The sequence below is a fragment of the Temnothorax americanus genome, unplaced genomic scaffold (genome assembly GCF_048541705.1).
Source record: "Temnothorax americanus isolate GAGA-0224 unplaced genomic scaffold, ASM4854170v1 Scaffold2, whole genome shotgun sequence".
NCBI lineage: Eukaryota > Metazoa > Arthropoda > Insecta > Hymenoptera > Formicidae > Temnothorax > Temnothorax americanus.
Genome location: NW_027509338.1, coordinates 5,473,493 through 5,500,136, shown reverse-complemented (window position 1 = coordinate 5,500,136; position 26,644 = coordinate 5,473,493). Strand labels below are relative to the sequence as shown.

At 35.4% G+C, this 26,644-nt stretch overlaps 5 protein-coding genes across 7 annotated transcripts; all 5 read left to right on the top strand.

Annotated features, from left to right (window-relative positions):
• Nucleotides 1–495: 495 nt before the first annotated feature.
• On the top strand, nt 496–14,308 carry LOC143896911 (uncharacterized). The gene is made up of 14 exons (XM_077405075.1): nt 496–749; nt 975–1,320; nt 1,558–1,788; nt 1,973–2,086; nt 2,374–2,529; nt 2,597–2,640; nt 3,586–3,876; nt 4,273–4,600; nt 7,321–7,551; nt 8,262–8,375; nt 8,565–8,720; nt 10,783–11,119; nt 11,462–11,698; nt 12,043–14,308. Exons 1-12 carry the CDS (start codon nt 496–498, stop codon nt 10,855–10,857), a joined length of 2,340 nt encoding a protein of 779 aa, XP_077261201.1. The 3' UTR covers nt 10,858–11,119; nt 11,462–11,698; nt 12,043–14,308.
• A 198-nt stretch (nt 14,309–14,506) lies between these two features.
• Nucleotides 14,507–17,054, top strand: LOC143897091 (odorant receptor 13a-like). Its single transcript, XM_077405426.1, has 5 exons — nt 14,507–15,132; nt 15,597–15,827; nt 16,255–16,368; nt 16,491–16,646; nt 16,837–17,054. Exons 1-5 carry the CDS (start codon nt 14,767–14,769, stop codon nt 17,050–17,052), a joined length of 1,083 nt encoding a protein of 360 aa, XP_077261552.1. The 5' UTR covers nt 14,507–14,766; the 3' UTR covers nt 17,053–17,054.
• A 546-nt stretch (nt 17,055–17,600) lies between these two features.
• Nucleotides 17,601–19,979, top strand: LOC143897072 (odorant receptor 13a-like). Of its 3 annotated transcripts, none has more exons than XM_077405391.1 (6): nt 17,601–17,857; nt 18,095–18,449; nt 18,694–18,924; nt 18,993–19,106; nt 19,280–19,435; nt 19,493–19,979. In XM_077405391.1, the coding sequence occupies exons 1-6, from the start codon at nt 17,601–17,603 to the stop codon at nt 19,514–19,516; spliced, it is 1,137 nt and encodes a 378-aa protein (XP_077261517.1). In that variant the 3' UTR covers nt 19,517–19,979. The 3 variants fall into 3 exon arrangements, with proteins under 3 accessions (XP_077261517.1, XP_077261516.1, XP_077261518.1); XM_077405390.1 differs by having other exon boundaries at nt 19,510–19,955; XM_077405392.1 differs by lacking the exon at nt 19,493–19,979 and having other exon boundaries at nt 19,285–19,419.
• Nucleotides 19,980–20,111: 132 nt separating this feature from the next.
• Nucleotides 20,112–23,167, top strand: LOC143897071 (odorant receptor 82a-like). The gene is made up of 6 exons (XM_077405388.1): nt 20,112–21,173; nt 21,367–21,721; nt 21,841–22,071; nt 22,138–22,251; nt 22,641–22,796; nt 22,870–23,167. Exons 1-6 carry the CDS (start codon nt 20,917–20,919, stop codon nt 22,918–22,920), a joined length of 1,164 nt encoding a protein of 387 aa, XP_077261514.1. The 5' UTR covers nt 20,112–20,916; the 3' UTR covers nt 22,921–23,167.
• A 171-nt stretch (nt 23,168–23,338) lies between these two features.
• LOC143897090 (odorant receptor 82a-like) lies at nt 23,339–26,629 on the top strand. The gene is made up of 6 exons (XM_077405425.1): nt 23,339–24,238; nt 24,632–24,968; nt 25,464–25,694; nt 25,757–25,870; nt 26,183–26,338; nt 26,423–26,629. Exons 1-6 carry the CDS (start codon nt 23,982–23,984, stop codon nt 26,471–26,473), a joined length of 1,146 nt encoding a protein of 381 aa, XP_077261551.1. The 5' UTR covers nt 23,339–23,981; the 3' UTR covers nt 26,474–26,629.
• The last annotated feature ends 15 nt before the right edge of the window (nt 26,630–26,644 follow it).

The following is a 26,644-nucleotide window of genomic DNA, read 5'->3' as shown; positions in this document are numbered from 1 at the left end:
ACAGAACACTGCGTCGCGCTTCGCGCATCGGTTGTGTCGAAGATGTCCGACTCCCTCGGCTCCCTCCCTTGCGAAGTTCTCCATCTTACTTTCGATTATAACTCGGTAGTGCATCACGATGCACAAGCTTACCCGAAACGCACCTTTTGCATTTTTAAAGCAAATAACATTGCGATCGCACACCTGGAGATATTCGACGTGGAGGAGCACGAAACTTTATTACCTATGATATATTATTTTCCCTTCGGCAAACCTGAAATCATAGCCGTAGTACTTTTCCTCTCTTATAATATGCCACGTATGTGTGCGATGAATAATTTCGACTGGTCGACGATCACCGGGTTCATGCCTGGGCGACGAACCCTCTGGAATTCTTGAGGATTACTCGATGTTGCGACGTGGTAACTTTTCGACGGCTGCTATTAAAAGGCGATATTAAGAGAAGCTTACTGTCAAACGCGCCGAATACGGTTTCTATGTTAAAGTTAACGTAAAATGGATCTTACGTCCACCGTGAGCCCCTTGGTTGAGTTCGGGCTGCGCGCTATCGGGATTTGGCCGGGATCTTACAATATCTTATATCGGATCTTGTGGACGATTTCCTTAGGCCTCGCTCAAACATTCCAGTTCAGATATATCGTCGTCTGCATCGAAACCGCAAATTTTCTCGATCTAGTGGACAGCGTCAGCACCACGTTGCCTTACAGTTTGCTCTGCTTGAAGCTGATTATTCTCTGGCAGAATCAGAAGTAAGAAGCTGAACTTTTGCGTACCATCGAATAGTTATTCGTCAATATTTGACGCCCCTTTTTTAAGGTATAGAAAAATGACAGAGAGAAGAATTTGGAAACTGTAGTAATCCCGTTTTCCTGTCCATAAAAAATTTGTAGTTACAATTTTCTTTTATATATACTTTGAAATCTGCAATCAGACTAATTAGTTTGTATGATATGGAGAGATAACAATCTTTTCAGATTGTTTAACGACATTTTGACATTGATGTCGCAAGACTGGCGCAACTGCGGCACCGTCGCCTTCAACGTGCGCGCCATGACGAATAAAGCAATTCTTTCTCATCGTTGCTCGATGTTAATTATCGGGGTGTATTCGACAGCCGTTGTGATCTACGTCTCCGTCATAATGGAATTTAACAGCAACAACGGGTCCGGCACAGGGGAGAATCAGCTCTTTCTTAAGATGGAATTCCCTTTCGTTTACGAATTCTCTCCTGTTTACGAAATCGTTATGTTCATTCAGTTTATACAGTTGTTGAGCAACGCCTCGGTAATTGGGATGCTGGACGCACTGATCTTAACACTGGTAAGTTTCTTTCATTTGCTCTTTTAATGAATGTTTTGTATTAAATATATCATTTAATAGTGTATAAATGCGATGATCTGTATATATGTGAAATGTGAATATGTGAATATATGTGAATATATGATATGTGATGATGATATGTGAATATATGTGAATATATGTGAATATATGATATGTGATGATGATATGTGAATATATGTGAATTTGTCCGTTTTTCAAAGTGACTTAAACTTTTAGATATTTCACATAAGCGGGCAAATAGACATTGTGTGCCGAGGGTTACTCAAACTCTTCTCAAAAGACTGCGAATATAAATCATATAAGGACGCAAAGAGCGCAGTTATTCGCAAACATCAAAATGTCATTGCGTTCTCAGACAATATCGAGAATCTTTTCTCTTACATTGCACTAATGCAGTTTCTTACGAACACGTTTGTTATATGTTGCATAGCATTCGTGATCGTGATAGTGAGTTTTTTTAAATAAATATCTCGCGCTAGATAAGTGATATACAGCATATGTAGATAATATATATGTACATATATGCATGTATAATAATATACATAGCTATAAGTGAATTATATAAACTCGATATGTAACATACATATATATATACGTTAAATGAAGTAAACTCTTTTTTTCAACGTTTCAGTCTATCGAAGGTAACGAAGGGTATATCATGTTATTGAAGTCCCTGTTCTTTTATATCGCTATCACTTTGGAAGCGTTCATCTTTTGCTTTGCTGGAGAATATCTTAGCAATAAGGTTTAGATTAAATATTTTGCCATAAATATATTAGGTTGGCCAATAAGTCCGTGCGGTTTTTTACTTATAAATGTTACTTATAAATAACCGCACGGACTTATTGGCCAACCTAATACTAGTGATATGTATAAAAATTAATTTTTACTTTGTAGACAATTGTTTTATTATGCAAATTTTTCAGCATAATAATATAAATCTTTAGAAAGCAGATTCTTTTCGCAAACGATCTGCTTAAATATTTTATGAATGGCACGATTTTATTGCTAGTTTTTTCTTTTTTTTTGCAGAGCAAGTCAGTCGCAAAAGCAGCTTATGAGGCTCTTTGGTATAATGCGAAGCCCAGCGAAAGTCGAATTTTATTAATTTTAATATTAAGATCACAGAAGCGATTGACTTTAACAATCGGGAAATTTAACGATCTATCTTTGGAAGTTTTTGCGAGTGTAAGATATTAAAAATGTTTTTTAAACCACAAGATTCTTTCAAATGTAAAACGATGTTATGTTTCAGATTCTGAAAGCTTCTGCTTCTTACGTATCGGTGCTGCTTGCAATGTCTTGATCAACAAAAATATATCATTTGCAAAGTCTACATAAACGTACACATATTTGGATATTATATGTATACATGTATTGTATTATTTTAAGTCATTATGTGTGCTACGTAAATATTTTATTTTCATATAATTTTACTCACTTTTATCATTGCTTACATGTTCCGCTTATCTCTTTACAAACTTCAAGAACAAGATGAAGAGATATATATCTATATACATGCTAAATGTTCTTATGATTTAAAAATATATGAAGTAGTATTTACCTCGCCATTTTTATCGTACAAAGTTCTATTTTAATGCTTATCGTCTTCAATTTCTATTAAAATTCTCTTGTTCAGGGCAGATATAGACATCTGTATCAGTAGACACATAAATATATCAGCATATAGATTGCCGATCCAAAATCACTTTAAATTCACATCCAAATCAAAATTACATATGATTTATTTTCTTCCTGTTGCATTTTTTTATGCATCTCGACCGATCATTCGCGAAGATTCAGCACTATGTTCTTATAGCTGGAACTTATGTTCGCTACTTTCAGAAACTTCTCTCGACGACGGTCATTCTGGCGATTTTTGCTCTTGCACTGGCACGCCGCAACTTTTTCCTATTTTCTTGCATTATTAAAGTAAATCACTCGGCAATAACGGGCGACAGGGGGTTTTCCCGTTCCGGAAGCTACCAAATAGCGCCCTCGTCGATTCTTCGCTCGTTCGAGACCTGCAATCATCATTCGATCGTTGTAACTTTTTCTTTCTGCATTTCTAAGCACACCACGAAAATACACGTCTAGCGTTCGCGATTGGTCGGCGGCCGTTAAGGTGGGGCCGTATCTGATCTTCATGTTAATATCTTGAAGCTTATCCTTCAGCGAGTACGTGCAGCGATCGTACGGAAGCCTCTCGTCAGGAACTTACGTCCGTTTCGTTCTGCTCCGTTAACGGAGTGAAAAAAAAAGGAAACGTGGAGTTTTACGCGCGATGATACCGATCAGCACTGTCAGTCGACCGGTCGAAATCGGCCTCCGTCTTACTGGGATATGGCCAAATTCATCGATTTTCTTCAGACTGCTTTGGACACTGGTGATGGGAACAGGGTTGATCTTCCAGTATCATTATCTTCTGGCGCACTTCAGCGCCGAAGAATTGCTGAATCTGATAGACAGTTTAAGCACCACCTTGCCGTACAGTCTTCTCTTCTTTAAGCTGATTGTCCTGTGGACCAATAACCGGTAATGTGCTACTTATAAATAAAAATTCGTCGTATTTTCATGTTAAATTAATCCTTAAAAATTGAAGATAATAATAATAATATGTGAAATACGTTGATTGCCAAGCAACAAAGTGTCACTAAATTAATGCCTAGTCGGGCTGTTTGAAAAAAAACGTCTTGTGCTGTAAAAATAATGTAAATGTTATGATTTTTTTTACTTTGCATTAATTAGTAATATACAGTGCAGCTATTCAGAAACATTTAATAGTCAGAAACTTCTGTCTTTGATGAAGAGAAAAGAGAAAACTAACTTGGCAATTGACTTCGTGTTTCTCTTCTCTCGCGAGCTGGAGGAGCGCATTTCTCCGCGAATGTAGATTAGTGTTGCGTCGCGTTGCGAAGTGTTGCATTGCAGAATATTCAACGATCTTCTGACAGCGATGTCCAACGACTGGCGCGAGTATTTCAACATGTACGCCATGATCGACAAGGCGGTCCTCGCGCATCGCTGCTCAAAATTGACCATCGGTGTTTATTCGACGGCGGTGTTGCTTTACAGCACCGGGTCCGTCAACTTTCGCAAGCAGACTGATGACGATTGTCGAGAGTTGCTTATAAAAATGGAACTGCCCTTCGCATTCTGCAAATCGCCGATCTACGAGATTGTGGTGTGCGTGCAATTTGTTCAGTTAATGGCGATCTCCTGCGCCATAGGCATGCTCGACGCATTAATGGTTACGTTGGTGAGTTGCGCGATCGACAGCGTTTACAATTTTTATTGCTGTGTTTCGATCAACGCATTGGAATATTATTTTTATAATTTTGTAATGCATGCATGAGTAATTCTTAATGACAAAAAGAAGCAATTTCTTTTATTCTTAATAAAAATCCCTTTTATCCTCTCTGTAACATAAAAATGCGTCGTTAGATAAAAAGATATTTCTACTTCTGGAAGATTTAATAGACAAAGATTTTACGAGATAATAAATATTACAAATATTTTGCATGTAGATATTGTGTATATATACAATAATTTATGAAACTGATCAAATTATAGCATATCAATTTTTTTTTGAACAATTCATAGTTGAACGAAGATATTTTTAATAACATCATAGATATTTGATTGTTTATATGTTATGTCGATCCTAAAAAAACCGATATTGTCGATACTGAAAGGATTTTTTCATCGATTGCTTTCTTCGAATCAGTTAGTCGTTAATAATTTGTAGCATAGTATACTTGATGAGTTCTGTGTGACTTTCAATTTCTATTTTATTAAAAATTTATTTCTTATTGTGATTTAATTTAGCTGTCTAAATTCTGTCAATGCGTAGTGCAAATATATAGTAACTATTTATTATTTCTTCCGTTATTGTGTATTTTTATAATATTTTTGTGCTTCACTTCTTTCACATTTACAATGAGATCAATTTCGCAAGAAACAGTAAAAGAGAAATTGTTAAATAATTGCGTGACGGCGTCTCTTATACTTTTAGCAGTTGAATATAAATGATCTGTATATAGGAACAATACATAATATAAGATAAAAATATGCTCAAGATATTATTTAAAAACTCAGGAAGTCAAAAAGAAGAATTTTCCAAAACTGTAAAATGTGGAACGTTTTGTTTTATATATTCGAGTGAAGTAAATAATGTCGTTTAATTGAAGAACAGATTGAATCAAGTCAATAAATATTAATATAAATGCTGAAGGGGAATACGTCGCGTGCTGCAGAGTCTGATATGAGAGAAAGAGCCAAGATTAAAAAACACTTTGTTGCTTACTGAACAACATGTAAAATTGTGTTTAAAGCGTTTTGATTTAAAGCGATTTGTTTTACTTTTATCAGACCATATAATACATTTCTCTTATATCGTAAACTTATTGTTTTGCGAACTAAAATGTTGATTTATTTAATTATTAAAAAATAAATGAATTAGTATTTTAATTTCTTTAAAGAGTAATAAAAATATCAATTAAAACAAACAAACAATTCCTATATAGATAAAACTAATCAAAAGCAAAAAAATCAACACAATATTGTATTTGTTATTTAGATCGCGATTTATGCGCGAGGTACGAATGCAAAAAAAGCATTTTAAGAAAAAGTAAATTGCACGAAAGATAGCAAAACAGAAGCTAAATGGCACAAAACATAGGCGCAGGTAACACACGTGTCATATACGTGAAACGTTTCGAGACAGTTTCTCGATCGCTAGGAGTTAGGAGCGATCGATGACCGCAAGCCGGCGCAGATCTCAACCTTATCCCCTCTTTTGAGTTCATCAGGCTCGCGTCGTTTACGCTTTCGATCTTAGATCTATGCGCATGCGAACGTAACGTCGGCTCCACGTTGGTTTCCATGCTTGGGAGGGGTGGTCCCTTTCCCGGTTGCTTCATGTCCCATCACTCCCTTATTCCCATATATCGCGAGGTGAACAAGACCTTGCGACCACATTTTGCTTCGTTTTAATGCTTTACCGTGGGCCGGCTGGCGTTTCCATTTATTTTGACGACGTTAGTACCTGAAAAAGAGTTTGAAACGGTCAGCGTGGCCATCTGTTTCTCCCTTTTTTAGGCCAAGTACAGGCTTGCATATATTGCAGGATACCTGCGAGACAAATTATACATCGCACTTTATTTAGCAGAAATTTTTTGTCACAAATTAATAGAAATATGCCGTTTTCGGTCGGGCTGATTAATTGTAGCCTAATAATATTTGTATACACGTTTCATCCTTAGATTACGAGTTGATCATTTGTCTGTCTTGAAACACAGTTAGAACAGTAAATTCAACATACTTAAATTGATAATCGATTTAACTTTTTGACACTCAAAAAGGATCCTTTTAAATTACTGTGTAAAGAATTTACTGTAAAAAATATCACTCTAACCAAGGTTCGAACCTGGACCTCGAATCCCTCCAATGGTAGATGGATATGTCTTTATCAATTCGGTCTTATTTATTTGTAAGAATCACTTATCGGTCAAAATGTTTATACTTATTAACTATTTTTTCTTATTTGTGTGTGTGTGTGATAAATACACGGAAAGAATAATGGTTTCCTGGAAAAAATAAAAGTATATAAAAATTGGACCAGATACGTATACAGATCTGAAAATAATGATGTTGGACCATCAAAATAATTACGTTTTTGCTAATTATAGGATTATTAAATGTGATGCTAATATACTGTAAAAAGTTTTGACATTTTCTCAAGCAACTAGCTTGAGCGTTTAATATAATTATTTAGAGGAGGTCCACACACAATATAATTATTGTTATACGTATACGTTCTTTCTTTCATACATATGCTATATTTTATAGTAATGTCTAAAAGTTATATAAATGACTAAAGATTGTTTTTATGCAATATTGTCGACACAATCGAAATACTTTTGTTTAGCAGCCATGTAACTGAATAATTATAACGTTTATTTTACTAATAATATACAGATGCTGCACATTGGGGGGCAAATAGACCTTATGCAACAGGAAGTGGAAGAGATTTGTCCTAAGGATAACGAATATGATTTACCTTCTGCCATCGTAAGATCCTTAATCAATAAGCACCACAAGATTATCACTTTCTCGGAGAACATCGAGAGTCTTTTCTCTGACATCGCGCTGATGCAATTTCTTTCGAATACGGTGATTATATGTTGCATCGGGTTCCTCATAGTAACCGTGAGTATCCGAGATCTGCAAACGCAAACGCTTTGTTAAAAAAATTTAGATTTTTCGTACATACTTTATAATTTTTCCACCGCACTAATTATTGTGCTTTATAAAAGTTATGCGTATTAAGTAGATCTGATGATGACAAATGACGTGATGCATATTACACTCGCACATTGCACAGACACGTGGAACATCTGGATCGGAAACAAATGACAATATAAACTTTTAATCTTATTTCTAGACGTACAGTTATTTATATGTTACTATATGTTACTTTACGTTACTTACGGTATTATAAGTTACTTACGTTTTATGTGCTACACGTGTTTTTGCTTCGAGCACTTCATGGTATTCGAAATGGCAGCTGTCTCCGATTCACACACTCATGTTAATTTATTCAAACCGCACGGTAGACACGAATCGCCATTACCTCGCCGCAGGCAGAAAGCAAGTAAAAAGATTTCTATATGTGAACGTATTGGCATGATTTCGAGCTCTTTGAAGATTCATCTCTCCATCTCGAAAAGCAATAAGTCTGACCGGATATCCTCGATCTCCTTTTCTTTTATCCTTCACACAAGGCCCATTGCGACCCTCGCGAGTTGGCAATGTTGGCACGATAGTGGGAGATGACCGCTTGCTCTGCCCGCGCGTCTGAGATCTCTGCTTTACAGCGAACGTCGAACTTTCTTTCTGACTCTTTTCTGGATTTGCAGTCATTGGGTACAGATGAAGGCACCAGGATGTTAGTGAAGACCCTATTTTTTTATATCGCTATCACTTTGGAAGCGTTTATCTTTTGTTTCGCTGGCGAATATTTGAGTAATAAGGTGAGTACCCGAAATCATTTTTGTCAATTTTTTCTTTTTTCGTGTCAGGTTGTTAAAAAAGATCGCTACGTTGTGTTATAAAAGATTGGATCGTTTTGGAGAGATTGCTAATGTAAAAATGAAGCACTACGTGACAAGGACAACATCTCGTTTTTCTACGTGCACTTTTGTCATACATTTGTATTTTAGAGCCAAACGATCGGCGACGCTGTATATAAATCTGTTTGGTATACTTTCAAGCCTCGAGATTGTCGCATTTTGCTGTTTGTGATAATGAGATCGCAAAGACGGCTGACGATCACTGCGGGGAAATTTATGGATTTATCACTGGCTGGATTCACGAACGTAAGATTTCAATAAATTGATGAAATTGTGGACTTTTCTCATAGCTACATATAAGTTAAGAATAGACATATTGTAATATATATCAGATGTTTATATTATATCGTTTTTACTATGAAAAGAGAGAATGATAAGAATTATATTTTATACTTTACGTTTAACATCTCATTTATCTTATAATACACGTTTATTTTGATTGTGGGATCAAAATTAGCCATTTGCATTTCTCATTTGTATTTCTCATTAAATGTGTGAATATAATGTAAAACAGATTTAATACCATTTTAAACAAAACGATAGTTTAAGGATACAATACAGCTGACCGCATATTATGTGAAAGCAACTTTTGGTATCTCGCACTTTTTTTATGCCATATGTATAATTATTGTTAAGATGATAAGTATATTATACATAATTTATATTATTCATATTTGCAATGACAGTACTGTTTTATCGATCTATTTGCACAGACTTATTGCACTGATATATATTGCATATTACTTAATTTTTCAGAGTTTGAAAGCATCCGCGTCGTACATATCTGTTTTATACGCAATGTATTGATGTCGAAGAAGCTACACACGTTGTGAGAAAGTCAAAATATTATTTATTTCTTTATATAAATTGATTGTAACAATTTAATAACGCACATCGTGGATACAAAGAAATATAAATTGTTTGCTTTTATTATGATATCGTAGTTGATCCTGTGACACAGATGAGGGAGAAATCTTATTAATATAGTTATATTATTATATGATTTTTTTTTTTTATTATCTCAGAACGTTTTCTCTGCCGTATTTTTACGTTTCTTCAAAGAGCCATTATTCCAGACCCGAGCTCGATCGCTACTATGAAGCATATAGGTAGAAAAGCTGTTTCCTACATTATTCAAGTAACCAATTTGTCTCGGAGACATTTTTTACGACAAAATAAGGCAATCATTGTACACGTTGTGCGATTATGCGCTCATAATCATCGCTCGATTGTTGCAATTTTAATCCCCTGGTGTAAACCACCAGAACACTTGTTTTCAGTTGGTTGCAATTGATCGGTGATTACTTCTATGGCCACGTTTACTCGGCGACCCTTGCGTGATCAACTTACCGCTCTACAATCGTTTTAAAATCATACGCAGCCATTGGCATTGTAAGTCGACTTTACGACGTTAGTAGTCGAATACTAGGCTCCAAGTTATACATTTCGGATAACGCAAATGTCGAATCGTCTGCTAAACCTTATGTGGGTATAAATTGTTATATCGGTATTGGTATACTTTGGTATAAAATGTCACGACGTGGTAAAATGACGACTACAAGCACTGTTGGTCTTTCGGTGCAAATTTGTTTTCGAATTGTTGGGATTTGGCCTATGCGCCGTATTGTTTCGGGGTGTTTGATGGATATACTGACCACTGGCGTAGTGCAGACTTTGTCAGTACGAGTGGGTCGTTATTCACTTAACCGACGACATATGTCGCATCTGATGGACGGTTAAGTGTCACCGTGGAATACAGTGTAATAATGTCACTGAAACTGATTATTTTGTGGTCAAATAGTCGGTAAGAGAATATTTCTCACGCAGTCAAAGGTGGAAACCGAGTTTATTTGATATAGATCATTCCTGAAAGCCATGATTCTCACAGCAAAACTTTTTTTTTCTTAAGTAAAGATCTTGCGTCTTCTTCTATCTAATTTTCAACAAAAGTTTCTATTTATTTAATATAAAATCAAAATATATATATAATAAAGAAGATGCAGTGTATTTCATTCAAATGTATTTGCGATTGTTTTTAGTTTAGATTGGTTTGTTGATTATATTGTTTATATAACATTGCCACTTTATTGCAATAATATTCAAGTGCAATCAATTTTTACATAAAACTATGTTTACCGCTGTATATTTTATATATTTTATCATTAAATGCGTACACTAAAAAATCAGACCTGCTCCCTTCCTGGGAGCCATTCTTTTCTATCTTATTGTGTTCCTAATCTTAGTGCGAATTGTTTATCCTTACATTCGGATAGAATAAACTACCACAGTATATTTTACGACATTCTAGCTGCGATGGCTGCAGACTGGAGAGAATTTTGCCATTCACAAAATTCAGACCACGACGACTAAGGCAAATCTGTAGCGACGCTTCTCCAACATGATAATCGGGCTTTAGGAGCTGCGTTTTCCTATAGTTTTGGCGTGCTCGTATATCAAACCATCAGACCAATAATTACGACGTCGATGGAATCGAGACGCTCGTTCGTGAGTTTACATTGAAGCTACAGCTCCCATTCGGATGCAACGAGTCGCCGTGGTACGAGCTCGTTATGTGTCTGGAGTTTCTTCATCAATTGGCATTTTCCGCCATGATTGGTGTACCGAACTCTCTGATCGACACGTTAGTGAGTGCAATCTGCGAAAGAAAAATTGTCTCTTTATATGTTTAGGCTATATCTATCTAACCAGACGATATCGTGTGACGGAAGTTACTGTATCTTTTACGACACTGTACTTATTTATTAGCAATATGTTTATTTTAGCATATATACTATTGAATGTGAAAGAGAACAATGGATATCCGAACTTCGGATTGTTATATGACACTGATATATTTAGATACAAAAAGAAGACTTTCTTCTTATTTTTTTCCCACAATTAGATTTTGTAATATATATTCCCAAGTAGCAAAGTGACGTCAAATGACGTCTTAATAACGTCTTAATGACGTCAATGTGTGCTTTCAGATTCTTCATACGAGCGGTCAAATAGATATTTTGTGTGACGCATTGAGGGATGTCCCGAAAAAAACCAATAAGAACGTCTCGCTGTTTCTATTATGAAGGAACTTAATCGGCAGGCATCAAAAGATTATTATCTTTTCGGACAAAATCGAAAAAATTTTTTGTTACATAATCCATGTCCTAATCCAATTCTTGTCGAGCACTTTGGTGATCTGCTGCTTAGAGTTCATGAGTGTAACAGTAAGTAATCGATCGTCAAAGCTGGAAAGAAATAATGATCTGCGTCTTGCAGCGGTAGCGATCTATACTCCGTTCAACGAGAGAGAGATTGAGACTATTGAGACTATTGGTTCTGCGCATAGGCGGGCAAAGTGGAGAGAGCGTAAGCGCGCTCGTATACGGCACGGTAGTCGGTAGTGTGTGGAGGAGGGCTTTCTAGGCCTTCCGTGGGAGAAAACCTGCGCGTGACGAACGAGTTTTCGTCCAACCTACCTACTCTCAATCTCTCGTTGAACGGAGTATATATCGCATTTCTATATTGCAATATGATCGATGGCATTAATGAAAACTATTGTGTTTTATAGAGGCGTTTATCTTCTGGTTTTACGGAGAGTACCTTAGTACCAAGGCCGGAAGTACATTGAGACCCTAACGCTTGATTTGCAATGTAGAGATGTCAATTTACATACGTGATTCAGTCATACATTGTTTGACGATATTAAATAATGATAATTTGTATGGTGATATTAAATAACAATTTTATCATGGAGAATGCATAACTGTTTAATCGACAAGTTAAATTTTTTTTTTTACAATATATATGAATGTGTTGCAATACCTACATCTACAATAATAATTATACATGTTATTTCTTAAAAAAAAGAAGTGCTGTTTTTTTTACATATTAAGTAATAATTATTAAAATGATTAATACGTATATTGTTTAAATGATAATTACTTTAATTAATACCAATAATTCCGTAATTATTTGGCAAATATATATATTTTTAAATAATTGAAGCACATGATGTCTTCCGTATGTACTGTATTCATATTACGCTTGAATTGTTGCTTTTTTTATAGTGTAAACGAAGTCAATTTAGTCACTTATCTCATTGACAACACAACATTTTTCAGAGCAAAATGATCGGCGATGCGGCGTATAATTCAATCTGATACGACTTCAAACCCAACGAGTTTCGTTCGCAAGCTCGTTCTGTTTATGATATTGAGATCACAAAGGAGGCTTACTATTATAACCGGAAAGATTATGGACCTGTCGCTAGAAGGATTTACGAACGTAAGATTCCAATACTGAATTTTTCGTTAATAAAATTCTTATCTTGATATTATTCTCTGACTAAAGTAAATCGAGTCTTTGCGGCATAATTTCTTGCTCGAGAGACTTGTCAAAGTTTCACTTTTGGAGCGATTAATGATGAAAAATAGATTCTACAGTTCCGGAATAATTCAGTTCGTCTCAAACAGACTTGGAAAGAAATAAACCCATACTAAAAGCTGGTTTGCACCCACAGAAGGTGACGCTATCTGTTTGGTGGGGTTGTAAGGCAGTAATCCTTTTTTTCGCTCCGTTGGCGAAACGATTCATTTCGAAAAGTACCGTTAACAGTTGGATAATTTGAAAGAAACAATCTACAGGAGAAGCATTCGGGCATTCAGAAGGCCATTTTTTATCACCGTTGATGTAAACTCAGCGCAAACTTAGACAGCTGAATTGAGATCTTCTATTGCACCTTCATCCTAACATTGCACCATCAGAAGATTATCACTTCTTCAGTCATTGCAGAACACTTTGAATGAAAAAGAAACTTTGATCTTTTGAGGCCTTAAAAAAATATATTTCAAAGTTTTTTGACAAAAAATCGCGCGAAATTGTTTGGTCAATTAAATATTTTTGTATAATATGACAGATAATTTTTGATAAAAAATCGGGTATGAATATTTTGCACTCTGAATAATCTTCAGTACAAAAGAAACGCGTCTACACAAATACGATCGCACAATATATTGCCCGTCACATTTCCGTTCATTTTTATCTCGATGTTCGTTTTACGTCTTTTAGTATATTTAATGCCTTTCTTGAAAGAGCTATTATTCTAGAACCGCGCTCGCTTCAGCGCAGATCGTAAGAGGGATTCACGAGCGTAAGATTTCAGCACTAAATTTTTTGTTAATAAAATTCTGCTCTTGATGGGTCAACAGTTATTTAATTTATTAACGGACATTATGCCAAATGATCACGATTCACTTTAATTACTAAGAGATTTTATAAGACTTTTAATTGACATGTTTTTATAAAAAAGTAATTCTTTTGTATAGTGATACATTCTTTTTGTTTTATATATACATATATATATATATATATATATATGTTTAAATAATTTTTTTGATATAGAAAGAAACGTTGACATATACACGACCGTACAACATATCGCTCAACTTACGTTACATTTTTGTATATCTTAGCTTCAATATTCGTTTTACGTTTCACCATCAGTATATTTAATTTGTTGCTCTCTCAGCGAGCGCCGAGCGATCTTCAGAGAAAGCTTTATGCATCTTTAAAGTAAATGACTCGGCAAATTAGCGACTCGGAAAACTCGGCGTTTTTAAACCGAAGAGAAAAAAGAAAGAACCGAGACGGATCGCTTTTTCTACATGTGACATTTTTCTTCCAAGTCTATAATCCAGCGAATTGATGAGCATCCAATTTCGATTTAATTCGCCATTTCTGCGAAGTACGGGTAATTACGATTGATCGACAGTTTATTATCGTGTATTATCTCATCTCCCCCTTTCCACTGTCTCGACTTTTTGCTATATCCAATGTTATTATGTCGAGGAGATTTTACACAGCTCGCGGAGGTGACAGTCTCTCTCAGAAGAAACATGCTGGAGTTAGACAAAGGTGCGATAGGACGCGCGAGCACCATCAGCGAGTCGGTCGAAGCAGGCCTACGTTTCATCGGAATGTGGCCGCGTTGCGTATACGCGAATATCAACTGGTGGAGTTATATTTTGTCGGTGGCAATAGTGCAGTACTTTCAATATTCGTATATTCTGGCGCACTTCGACATCAGCGATCTCTCGGTTTTCGTAGACGGCCTGAGCATCACGTTGGGCTATAGCTTGTCGTTCCTCAAACTGATCAATCTCTGGTACAATCGTCGGTAAGATTTTATGCTTAATGGTCTCCGTGCGGACAAGGCGATCGATCGATCGCGCTCCTCTCGTTCCGTTTCAATTCCATTTCTATCCCGGCGCGCGAACGATATCGGATGTAAGAAATGTTCCGTAGAAAGTTGTACGTCATTCTGGATACGATGGACAAAGATTGGAGCGACGGGATCGCAATTCGTTCGGACGTATCCACGATGATCAGACACGCCAACTTGTCTCGTCAATGTTCCAACGTGATGATCACGACGAATGCGTTGGCCGTGTTCTTTTACGTGATCGGCGGCCCAATACTCCGATCGATGATTCAAAAGAACGATCGCAAAAGTTCAACTCGCGAGCTGCCCATCAAGATGGAGTTTCCCTTTAAGGTCAACGACTCCCCGATTTTTGAGCTGGTATTGGTAGCCCAATTTTTTCATGATTTATCGGTGGCTTGTGTCATCGCTATGCTAAACGCTTTGCTCGTTACGCTGGTAAGACTTGACTGTATTTCGTATTCGTGATCTAAATCGGCTTAAAGATTGTCAAAATTACTTGTTGAATAGGAGACATGAATAATCTTGCATCTAGCTATGAAAAAAGATATACATATGTATATGATATATAATATTTTTCTCTTGTGTGTTATTGTTATTTAACTCTTTTGCAAAATAAAGACGATCGAGTGAAGAAAAACTCGATCAGAATTGGAAAATTGATTTTACTGGTACTTGTAACAATTATGAGAGATCATATTTTTATTTCCATAATGTATTGCAGATCTACTTTAGACTTCTTTGTCTTTTTAATGGCGATTACATTGGGAATCTAGTGTTCCAATGAATACACTAACAATACCTTATTTTTAAATACAGTTTTGTGTGTATAATTTTTCAGATTTTTCGCGAAGGTAGCGATACTGCTCTAAAGTATCTGTAAAGCTGAAGATGTTTTTTAGGTACTACATGTAAGTGGTCAAATTGATATTATGCGGCAAGGCTTCGTGGAAATTTCCTCTAAGAAGCACACATCAAGATCTTCTCTAGCTGCTATTAAAGACTTGATTAACAGACATCAGAGAATCATCGATTTATCGGACAATATTGAAGACCTTTTCTCAAACATCGCATTGTTGCAGTTTATCTGGAATACTTTAGTCATCTGTTGCATAGGCTTTGTAATCGTAATAGTAAGTTATAACTTTACACATTTTTTGTATAATTCTCTCTCTCTCTCTCTCTCTCTCTCTTTTTCTCTATATGTGCACACTGAGAAAAATTTTTTCTGCAATTTAGTAAATATTAGTTTACGTACAACTGTGACTCCATTTATTAAAATAAAGAAAATTTTCCTTTTTATTAGTATATTTTTTCTCAGTGTATATACACATATACTAATAAAAAGGAAAATTTCTTCTATTTCAGTAAATGGAGTCACAGTTAATTGTATGCAAAATAAATGTTTACTAAAATGCAGAAAATTTTTTTCTCAGTACACGTGTGTCTATACATATGTCGTTTAATTTAGGATATTGTTTCTAATAAAATACATAAATTTATGTATACCTAGATGTATGTACAAACTTATATACTGTACATATATTGTACACATTGCAGTCTATCGGTACGGAAGAAGGTGCTACTATGATAACAAAATCCCTCATCTTTTACGTCGCGATAACTCTTGAGGCATTCGTCTTTTGCTACGCCGGAGAATACCTCAGCGCTAAGGTCAGCGTAAGGGAGCGTAATGGTAGCGTCGTAGAATTTTGAATTTTTGGAAGTTTCACATTAACTCCCAAAAGAGGATTCGTTAGACGCGATTAATCGTGAAAGCTCGTTTGCCATTGCAGAGTAAGTCCATCGGCGACGCTGCGTACGAGTGCTTCTGGTACGATATGACACCCAGCGAGTGTCGAGTCTTGATGTTCCTCATGCTGAGATCACAGAAACGATTAACCATCACTGCGGGCAACATAACTGATCTGTCCTTGGAAGGTTTCACGACCGTGAGTTTATTTGAACCGTCTGGAAATCTTCGTCATTCAAATTAGAACTGAAACAAAAATTTCAACATGCTTAATTGCTTCAGATTATGAAATCGTCCGCGTCGTACATATCCGTTTTAAGCGCGTTGTATTAAAAAAGAATGAAAAGTTGCATTTGGGTGCAGAGGTAAGAAAATATTTATTTTTCCAGAATAGAATACTAAATTGGACTTATCTCCACGGTAATAACAAACGAATATTTCATAAAGAAACAGTCGCCGTGACTTCTATGCGATATGACAGGGATAGTTTTAGTCAAATGTTCGATTCCGTTGAACGGATTGTTGATACGTATATTAGTACAAAGAAATTTCGCAAAAAGACATTTTGTATGTTACCATATACTCTGCAAAGGTCTAATTTTTGAATAATACAATTTAAAGTTTTATTTACGTGTGAAATAATATTACTACTTATTTATAAGATGTTATCATCGAAAATAATCCAGTTTTCACGCGCATACTAGACACCGAATGTTCTTCACTTTTCTCTTCCATGTATTACCTCCATTTTCTGCCTGTAGATAATAACATCTTTTTTTTCGAAAATATGCACAGTTTTTTTGTTGGCTATAGAGACGATTGTAGAGATGATTATCTTCGCATTTAGAAATTTTCATTTTTTCAAGCAATTATCAAGCAATATTACATGAGCTATTTCATAGAAACAAAGTATAGATACGTTTTGTTTTTTATTTGGTGCACTTATAAGTACATTTGATAGACTTATAAGCTCTCAAGAAATAATTGGATTGGAATAGTCGGCGTATAATTACGATTGATCGAGGGTGGACCTGCGCTTTATCGTCTCTCCCTACGATTATTCGGAGAGCGACGTTCACGTTGCGCGTTACGGTGCATTATTGACATCTCAATAGCCATCGTTTCGTAACGTTCGGTGATTGTCGGCAGAACGATGAAGCGCACAAGTACCATCAGCCGCCCGGTCGAAATCGGCCTCCGTTTCATCGGCATGTGGCCGGATTCCGCTTACGCGACTCTTTACTGGTTAATTTACATGACGACGATGGTGATAGTGCAGTATTATCAGTACGCGTACGTTCTTACGCATTTTGACCTGAGCGATATCTCGCTCCTCATGGACTGTCTCGGTCTTACCCTGGCGTACACTCTCGCCTTTCTCAAGCTTTTTGCCTTATGGTGGAACCGCCGGTAAGACGCATTTTGTTGCAGACGTAACTCAAAAACAAATAATAGCGAATCGGGGCAACGTTAGCTAGAGCTACAATTATCACTGAATAATTTCAACGAAACGAATGAAGATCGAATAAGATTTACCATTAGTACCATGTTTAAGTAAAGTCAGATATTTAAATGTTCTTCTGTCCCTTTCTGTGAAGAAAATTTATTAATATATACAATACTCGATATATAAGCTGCTTCCTGCAGGATATTTTACTATATTGTAAAAGTGATGGATCAGGATTGGAAAGAATGCGTCATCAACGGTTCATATAACGCCACAATGATGAACGTGGCGGATATATCACGTCGTTGCTCCAACGTGATGATTACTATTAACGCTTTTGCTGCGTTTTTTCTATCAATCGGCGAGCACTTGCTTCAGTCGATGGACAACGCCAGTGGAGTTGACAATAATTCTCGAGAACTCCCTATAAAGATGGAGTTCCCTTTCGATATCAGCGACTCCCCGATTTTCGAGTGCTTTTTAGTCGGGCAATTCTTTTACGAATTGGTGCTGGCTTTTATAGTTGGTATAATGAATGCGTTACTCGTCTCATTGGTGAGTTCGCGATGACTCTGCGAAGCTATTTTTACGTACAATTGTACATCTTGATTAATATAGGTATCTTTTCTTCAACTTTTTTGTTGTTAACAATTATAATAGTGTCCTGGTTTAATATAATTGATCTAATAAATCTAATTAATAATTTATCTAATTAATTATTAATTAATAATATTAATAATATTGTGATCTAATTAATAATAAGATGCGTTTTAACGTTTTAATAGTTCCACATTTATAGATACTTCACGTAAGCGGTCAGATTGACATTATGCGACAAGATATAAATGAAATTTCCAGCAGAAAACACGATCCTAGCACATCCTTAGTTATCATCAAAGCACTTATTTGCAAGCATCAGAAGATTATTACTTTATCAGAAAATATTGAAAATTTATATACTTATATCGCATTAATGCAACTTCTATGGAATACTTTAGTCATCTGCTGCACTGGTTTTGTGATTGTAATCGTGAGTAATGACTTGGCTGCTGTTCCACCTTTGATGAAGGATATTTCTTCATCGTTATTTTATTGCAGACTATTCGTACCAACGATAGTGGGACAACTTCGATCAAATCTGTGAGTTTTTATATCGCAATCACTCTAGAAGTTTTCATACTCTGCTTTGCCGGAGAATTTTTGAGCGCCAAGGTTTGTAGAGAACTTCGTGAAATCACGATTTCATCATCTGTTTTTAATCAAAAAGTTAATTTTCATAAAAAAAAGAAGTTAAAAGATGTATTTTGACTGATGGAAAACGCTTTTGAGTTTGTCGATCGTTCGTCTATTGTGTTCGTCTATTGTTGAATTTACCCTGTTTTTAGAGTAGGTCAATTAGCAATGCGATATATGAGTCACTTTGGTATGATATGCCACCGACAAATAGTCGTATTTTATTGTTTGTAATACTAAGATCGCAAAAACGATTGACGATTACTGCAGGAAAATTTGTTGATTTGACTTTGGAAGGATTTACAAGCGTAAGACATTACATTAAATTCTGCGTTCTTTGACATTTTGGGTTATATATTTCTTAGTTTGTGCAATTTTTTAGATTATGAAGGCATCAGGTTCTTACGTATCTGTATTAAATGCGATGTATTAAGTTCAGAAAAGTTCAAAAACACAAGTTACAAGAGAAGGCACAAGATTACTTTAATATAAATTATTTTTTATGAATTCAGTGAATAATTATTTTTATATGGTAACTAATTTATTTCACACTTTAAAACATCAATAATTTATTCCACTCTATAAAATATCAATTTTCTATATTTCAATTTATAATATGTCGTTAATAAAAATTACAGATCTAAAAAAAAAAGGTGTACATGTGTGTGCGTGCATTTCAAAATAAGATTTGTCCACGCTTATAATATAAACCTTTTGTTCCAAATTCCAGTCATTGCACTCATCAAATTCTTGATTTACATATCTTTCTATCTTCATTAATATAAACATGTAATTATTATTCAAATAATATATATCGTATTATTGTATTACTTTTAATTATCTTCCTTAAATCTAGTTTTTTTCCTGGAAACGTAAAGCTCTACGTGCATATTTATAACAGATATGTGCTTATATATTATAACACTATTACACTTGTGTTGCATTTATAAAGAGAATTATTTACTATTGTTCTATTCTCTCTTCTATTGTATTATTTTCTCTTAATCCTTCAACAAATTGAAAGAAACGCGCGCGTCTTTTCTCCTGTTACCTGTCTTGTGAAGCGATCTATTGAGAGAATTTCGTATCGAATCTTTTTCGTTTATGGCGACTCAATATTTATTTGAAAATCAGCAACAAAAATGATTTAAATCGTTAACAATTTATATTATTATATCACAGTCTATTATTATAGAAAAATACGTCGGCGAAATCCACAAATCTTATTGACCATCGTAACTTCGGTGGCTTTTGTCTTTGTTTGAAACAGAAGCGGAGTAACATAAGAAAATATACGAAAGAAAAGCATAGGGAATTTAGCGGGATCGGTGTATACCACGAACACATTTAATAACTATAACAACTTTCTCTTGCCATTTTTTTGCGTTCTGCAGATGTCAACGCTTTTACCAAGATATTGCACATATTTTTTGTCTGATGGATATAGACAAAACTGCTCTTTGGGACAGAAATGCACAGTTCTAAAGCCATTATCTATTATTGTGCAAACCAAAGTGTTCATTAATTCAGAGAAGAAATGGACATAATCGTATCTTTTTTCTCATCGGTAGAGCTATAAGCTTGCATTACCTAATGCGATGAGAACGTTCGAGACGTAATTACGATTGATTCACGTTCCAAGTACCTTACGTTTTAGAGTTTCTCCGTTGCGATTATTTAGTGTTTTAACCATCATGTGGAACATATCGATCGGTGCACGTACATGCTTTTCGCGCACTGACGTCTCCGTAGTCGTTGATTTCTAACGTTCGGCAGTTAACGAAGAACGATGACGCGTGCGAATACTATCGGTCGTTCCGTTGAGATTGGTCTCCGTTTCATCGGCATGTGGCCGGACTCGGCATATCCAAATCTCTATTGGTTTAGCTACATGACAACGGTAGTAATAGTGCAATATTATCAGTACGCGTACATATTCGCACACTTTGACTTGAACGATCTTTGGCTCCTCATGGACTGCCTCAGTCTTACCCTGGCGTACAGCCTCGCTTTTCTCAAGCTTCTCGTTCTGTGGTGGAATCGTCGGTAAGATGCGTTTATCAGCGAGAATGATGTAGAATGTATCTATATCTATAATTCCAATATAATTACGTTAACATTTACATATGTCGACGAGGCAAATGTGAGGCGTGAGGATATTTAATTGTTACTTCTTGAATAAAATTGTATATACACAATATCTTTCGTGACTCGTTACACATAAAGAAATGTCCTGCAGGATATTCTATTATATTGTGAAGGCGATAGATCAAGACTTGAGTGAGTGCGTTAGTAATGACTCGTATAGCTCCACGATGACGAGCATGGCGGATATGTCGCGCCGTTTTACTAATATAATGTTCGGTCTCTATGCCTTTTCTTCTTTCTTTCTGTCGATTGGCGAGCATTTGCTTCAGTCGATGGACGACGTCGATCAATCCGGTAACAGTTCCCGAGAACTTCCCATAAAAATGGAATTCCCTTTCGACGTTAGCAAATCACCGATTTTCGAGTGTTTCTTAATCGGGCAATTTCTTTACGATATGGTGATAGCTTTCGTGGTCGGCTTGATAAATGCGTTACTTGTTGCGTTGGTAAGTGTATAATGAGATTGAAAAAGATTATCGGTCCAATACGATCGATTCAAATTCATATTAAAAGACAAGGTATTACTTTAGATATAACGTGTACATAAATTATATAATATTCATAGGTACTTCACGTAAGCGGTCAGATAGATATTATGCAGCAAGACTTAGTCGAAATTTCTAATGGGAAATATGATCGCAGCACATTCCTACTTGTTATCAAAGGTTTTATTTGCAAGCATCAGAGGATTATCAATTTATCGGAAAATATCGAGAATCTGTATACTCATATTGCGCTGATGCAAGTTCTGTGGAATACGTTAGTTATGTGTTGCACTGGTTTTGTGATTATAATTGTGAGTAGTGTGTCGGGCGTTTCTTTACATTTCAGATAATAATGTTCTTTTCTTATCTTATTGCAGATCATTAGCTCCGGCGAAGATACAGCAAATTTGATCAAGTCCGTGAGCTATTACATTGCAATAGTTCTGGAGGTTTTTATATATTGTTTTGCAGGGGAATTTTTAAGTGCAAAGGTATGTAAACGAACACCCTTTTAGTATTTCAGAGGCATCATTACAAATATGTTTCTTTTTATTTATGTTGTACTAGCATGCCCCGCCGGGCTTCGCCCCGGCCCCGGTAATTTTTTTTGTTATTCTGCTATTTGGGGCGGAGACGAATCCAACAAATCATAGTTCATTAAAATCTGTCCAGCCGTTCTTGAGTTATAAGTGCTGTAACTAACCCGACTTTGTTTTATGTATATAGATTAAACGGGGATTAACTATGTGTCATATTTTGTGTTTTAAGATGACTTTCATCATTAAAAGATATTGTAGTGCAAAAACCATCAATGACAAAAAATATTTTTAAATTTATTGTCACTCCGTGTGTATGTTTCAAACGGTTCATCTGCTTTCAGAGTAAGTCGATTAGCGACGCAATATATGAGTCACTTTGGTATAATTTGCCGCCAAGCGACAGTCGCGTTGTATTATTTATGATATTAAGATGTCAAAAGCGATTGACGATCACTGCAGGAAAAGTCATTGATTTGACTTTAGAAGGATTTACAAGTGTAAGGCGTTATGTCATATATATAAACAATCTAATACACTACGCCACATTAATCGAGGATAATTCTTTTTTAGATAATGAAAACTTCTGTTTCCTATATATCAGTATTAAATGCAATGTACTAAAGTCAGAAGAAATGTTAGACTATTAGAACTTCTCAGTCCAAATAGTTTCATCAATAGCTTGTCGTCATTATTGTCGACTGACTGATGTTACAAATGATGATAACGTCATTTTAGTAGGAATTATTTTTAATTTATTCAATACTTTAACTATACTTTTTTTATTGATGATAATTTCTCCATGTCAAGTAGACTTTTTGCCTAAAATATTATGATAAATTATATATTTGAAGGAGAGAACGCGCATGCGAATATGTATATTATCAATATTATACGTATGATTTTACTAAATATATATATCTTTAGAAAGTTTTTGCTTAAAAGTAATAAGATCTTGTTTGAATTATCCTCTGATATTTCCTTCTTTTTTTTTATATAAATATGCTTTTTCTTATATTAACATATTATAACTAAATCGAATTTACGTTGTTGACAATTACTTACATTTCTACATCGCATGCTGAGAATTTCATCTTTCTTGTTTAGCTTTTGTACTTGCTCTGAGAGCATTGGTTGTAAGAGGAAACTTAGCAAAACAAAACGAAAAGTGAGCGAGTCTATAAGTAAGGGACAAAACGTAAACGTAACAAAAAGTAATTGCAACATCAGTCGCTTCTCAGATATCAGACATTTTACTATATTTTTAAGAGTGGAATATATTCTTCACTTTTCTCTTTTTGCTTACATATGCCCCGCATTCCCAGTAACGTTAATTTCTTCATAATTTTTTCCATCGGATATAACTGAAACCGACATTTAGTCGAGTTAAATATTCATTTTTAAAACAATTATGTGCCATCATGCAACTACTAAATTGGTCACTGCCTTAGAAGGGGAGCGAGCATTGTCGTCGCTTTCATATATTATACCCGCGAGCTTCCAAGAATAAATGCGACGAAGCGCAATTACAATTGATCGTTACTGCCTGCGCTTTATCGTCTTCGTTGTGGTTATTCAGTATTATACTTTTTTCGTCACACGCAAAGAGTACAACGTCCTGTGTGTGCTTTTTGCGCGTTGACGTGACTATCTATTTTTACCATACCGGTAGTTTTTAAAAGACCATGACACGCGCAACCACCATTAGCCGCTTGGTTGAAATCGGTCTTCGTTTTATCGGCATGTGGCCGGACTCGGCTTACCCGAATCTCTATTGGTCTTTATACATGACGCTGATACTGGTATCGCAATATTATCAATATTCGTACGTTGTTGCGCATTTTGACCTGAGCAATCTTCCGCTTTTATCCGATTGTTTGGGTCTCGCTCTAGCCAACACGCTCGCGTTTTTTAAGCTGCTTTCTCTGTGGTGGAACCGAAGGTAAAGTTCTTGGTTGTAATATCTGAAAAAAGATGACATTTTTACAAACTATTATAAATGTTATAAATCTAGAGAGAGAAAAGAGAGAGAGAGAGAGAGAGAGAGAGAAAAATAAATTTTTTATTATGATATTTATATGACGATATATTTTCATATAAGTTTCATTTGTTGGACGATATTTGTTGTCAAGAATTTTTTAAAGGCGTGTATAAAACCGCATACGATTTAAGCGTAAAAATATGACCATTAATGTGATGGTAATATTTGCTATAAATATTTTCTAAATAGAGTTATATGTTGAAACGTTTTTTTGATACTTGAGGCTTCTTTTTTTTTCACGATAAAACTGATTAACGCGTGCAGCGTTTCGATAAAAAGATGAATTCTCTGCAGGATATTCTATAATATCTTGGCAACAATGGATAGAGATTGGAATGATTGCGTTATCAATGATTACTCCACCATGATAACAGTCGCAAATCAATCGCGTCGTTGTTCCGTTGTGCTCATCGGCGTCCACCTTGTAACTGGTTTTTTCTTAACGATCGGTGTTTACGCGGCTCGCATGATGAGCAATTCTGGAGGTCCTCGAGCATTCCCGGTAAAAATGGAGTTTCCTCTTATGGCTCTGGAATCGCCGCTTTTCGAGTGCATCCTTGCCGGGCAAATATTTTACGTATTGTCGACAGCTTCTGTGGTCGGTATGATTAATGGATTGCTCGCTACATTGGTAAGTATACAATGATTTATTATAAGCCAAGAAATTCCTTTTTGCTATTTTAGATACAAGAACACTCTGTAATTGCAGATAAAAATGAGTTTTTTTTTTCAATAAGAAAACTTATTAACGTTCAAAACAAAAGCTAATAATAAGAGATACGAGACAATTTACGGAGCAATAAAAGATGTCTCCATATCTAAAAAAGAGATGTAAAGTTTATTGTTGTCGCTTTTCCGCGATGCCGATTGGTTCTCTTGCTGCGCTTACTTCGTTTGCAGCTGTCATTGTATATTTTGACAGTTGTGTGTGTTAAGGAGTTAATAGTGTAATAGTAATAGCATAATGCTAAAGCTAAATAGCGCGCGCGAAGCGAGCGTCTGTAGTGTCTAGTAGAATAAATTTAAAATTTTAAAAAATATATAGCGTTTATTAAACAATTGACAAACTTACGTCTCGTGCCATACTTGTTTTTTAAATTTATTATCAACTGTTTTATATTTACAGGTAATTCATGTAGGTGGCCAGGTCGATATCATGCGGCAAGTTATAACGGAAGTACATAGTAACAACGACGAACTTGGTACATCTTTATTCATCATCAATAATCTCATTTATAGACACCAAAAAATTATTACTTTATCGAACGACATCGAAAGTCTATTTTCGTCCATTGCGCTGTTGCAACTCCTGTGGAATACTTTAGTCATCTGCTTTAGCGGCTTTATGATAATACTTGTAAGCGAAATCGATTGTTCCGATTTTCGATCTTCCGACCGACAATTTGCCTTCTTTCGCAGACTCTCAGTACCAACAAAGGTGCAATGGTTTTAATAAAGTCGATGTTCCTTTACATTGCAAAAACATTAGAAGTCTTCGTATTCTGCTACGCAGGGGAGTTCTTAAGCTTCAAGGTGATTAAAGAAATGTTCCGTGCCCGCAGAATATTTGTGATTATGTATTTCTTCCTATTTCTAACGCCGCAAATAATAAATAATTAATTAAAACGAAAACTATTATTAGAAATATATAGCTATAATAACTTATTTTGTTATTATAGCTACATATTTCTAATAATAGTTCTCGTTTTAGAATTTATTGTTAATAAATTTTATTACGCTATTTATTACTTGTTAATGGTTATTGATAGATATAAAATTATGTAACAAACGTTATTTAAATGATTGTCTCATTCACGTGTTCTGAAATCGGGTCACGCTTTTCAGAGTAAATCGATTAGCGACGCAATATACGAGTCACTTTGGTACAACATGGTACCGTCCAACAGTCGAATTATGTTATTTATAATGATGAGATCGCAGAAGCGACTGACAATTACTGCGGGGAAAATCTTTGATCTCACTTTGGAAGGATTTATGAGCGTAAGACGAATTTCTTATTGTTCTACTGTGTAGACGAATCTCTTAATTTTCCAAGTTTCTTTTCTATCACCGAATTTTTCTTAGGTCATGAAAGCTTCTGCCTCGTACATGTCTGTATTGCATGCTACGATTTAAATCAGGAGAAGTATTATATCTTATTCCCATAGTATCCACAGTTTTAAATCAACGCTCCGCGTCAGTGATAAATTATCCGTTGTGAACTTTTTGAACCTATGCGAAGAAAATCGATTGTATGAACATATATATACATATTTTAATAATAACATTAAAACTTTATTTGCATAA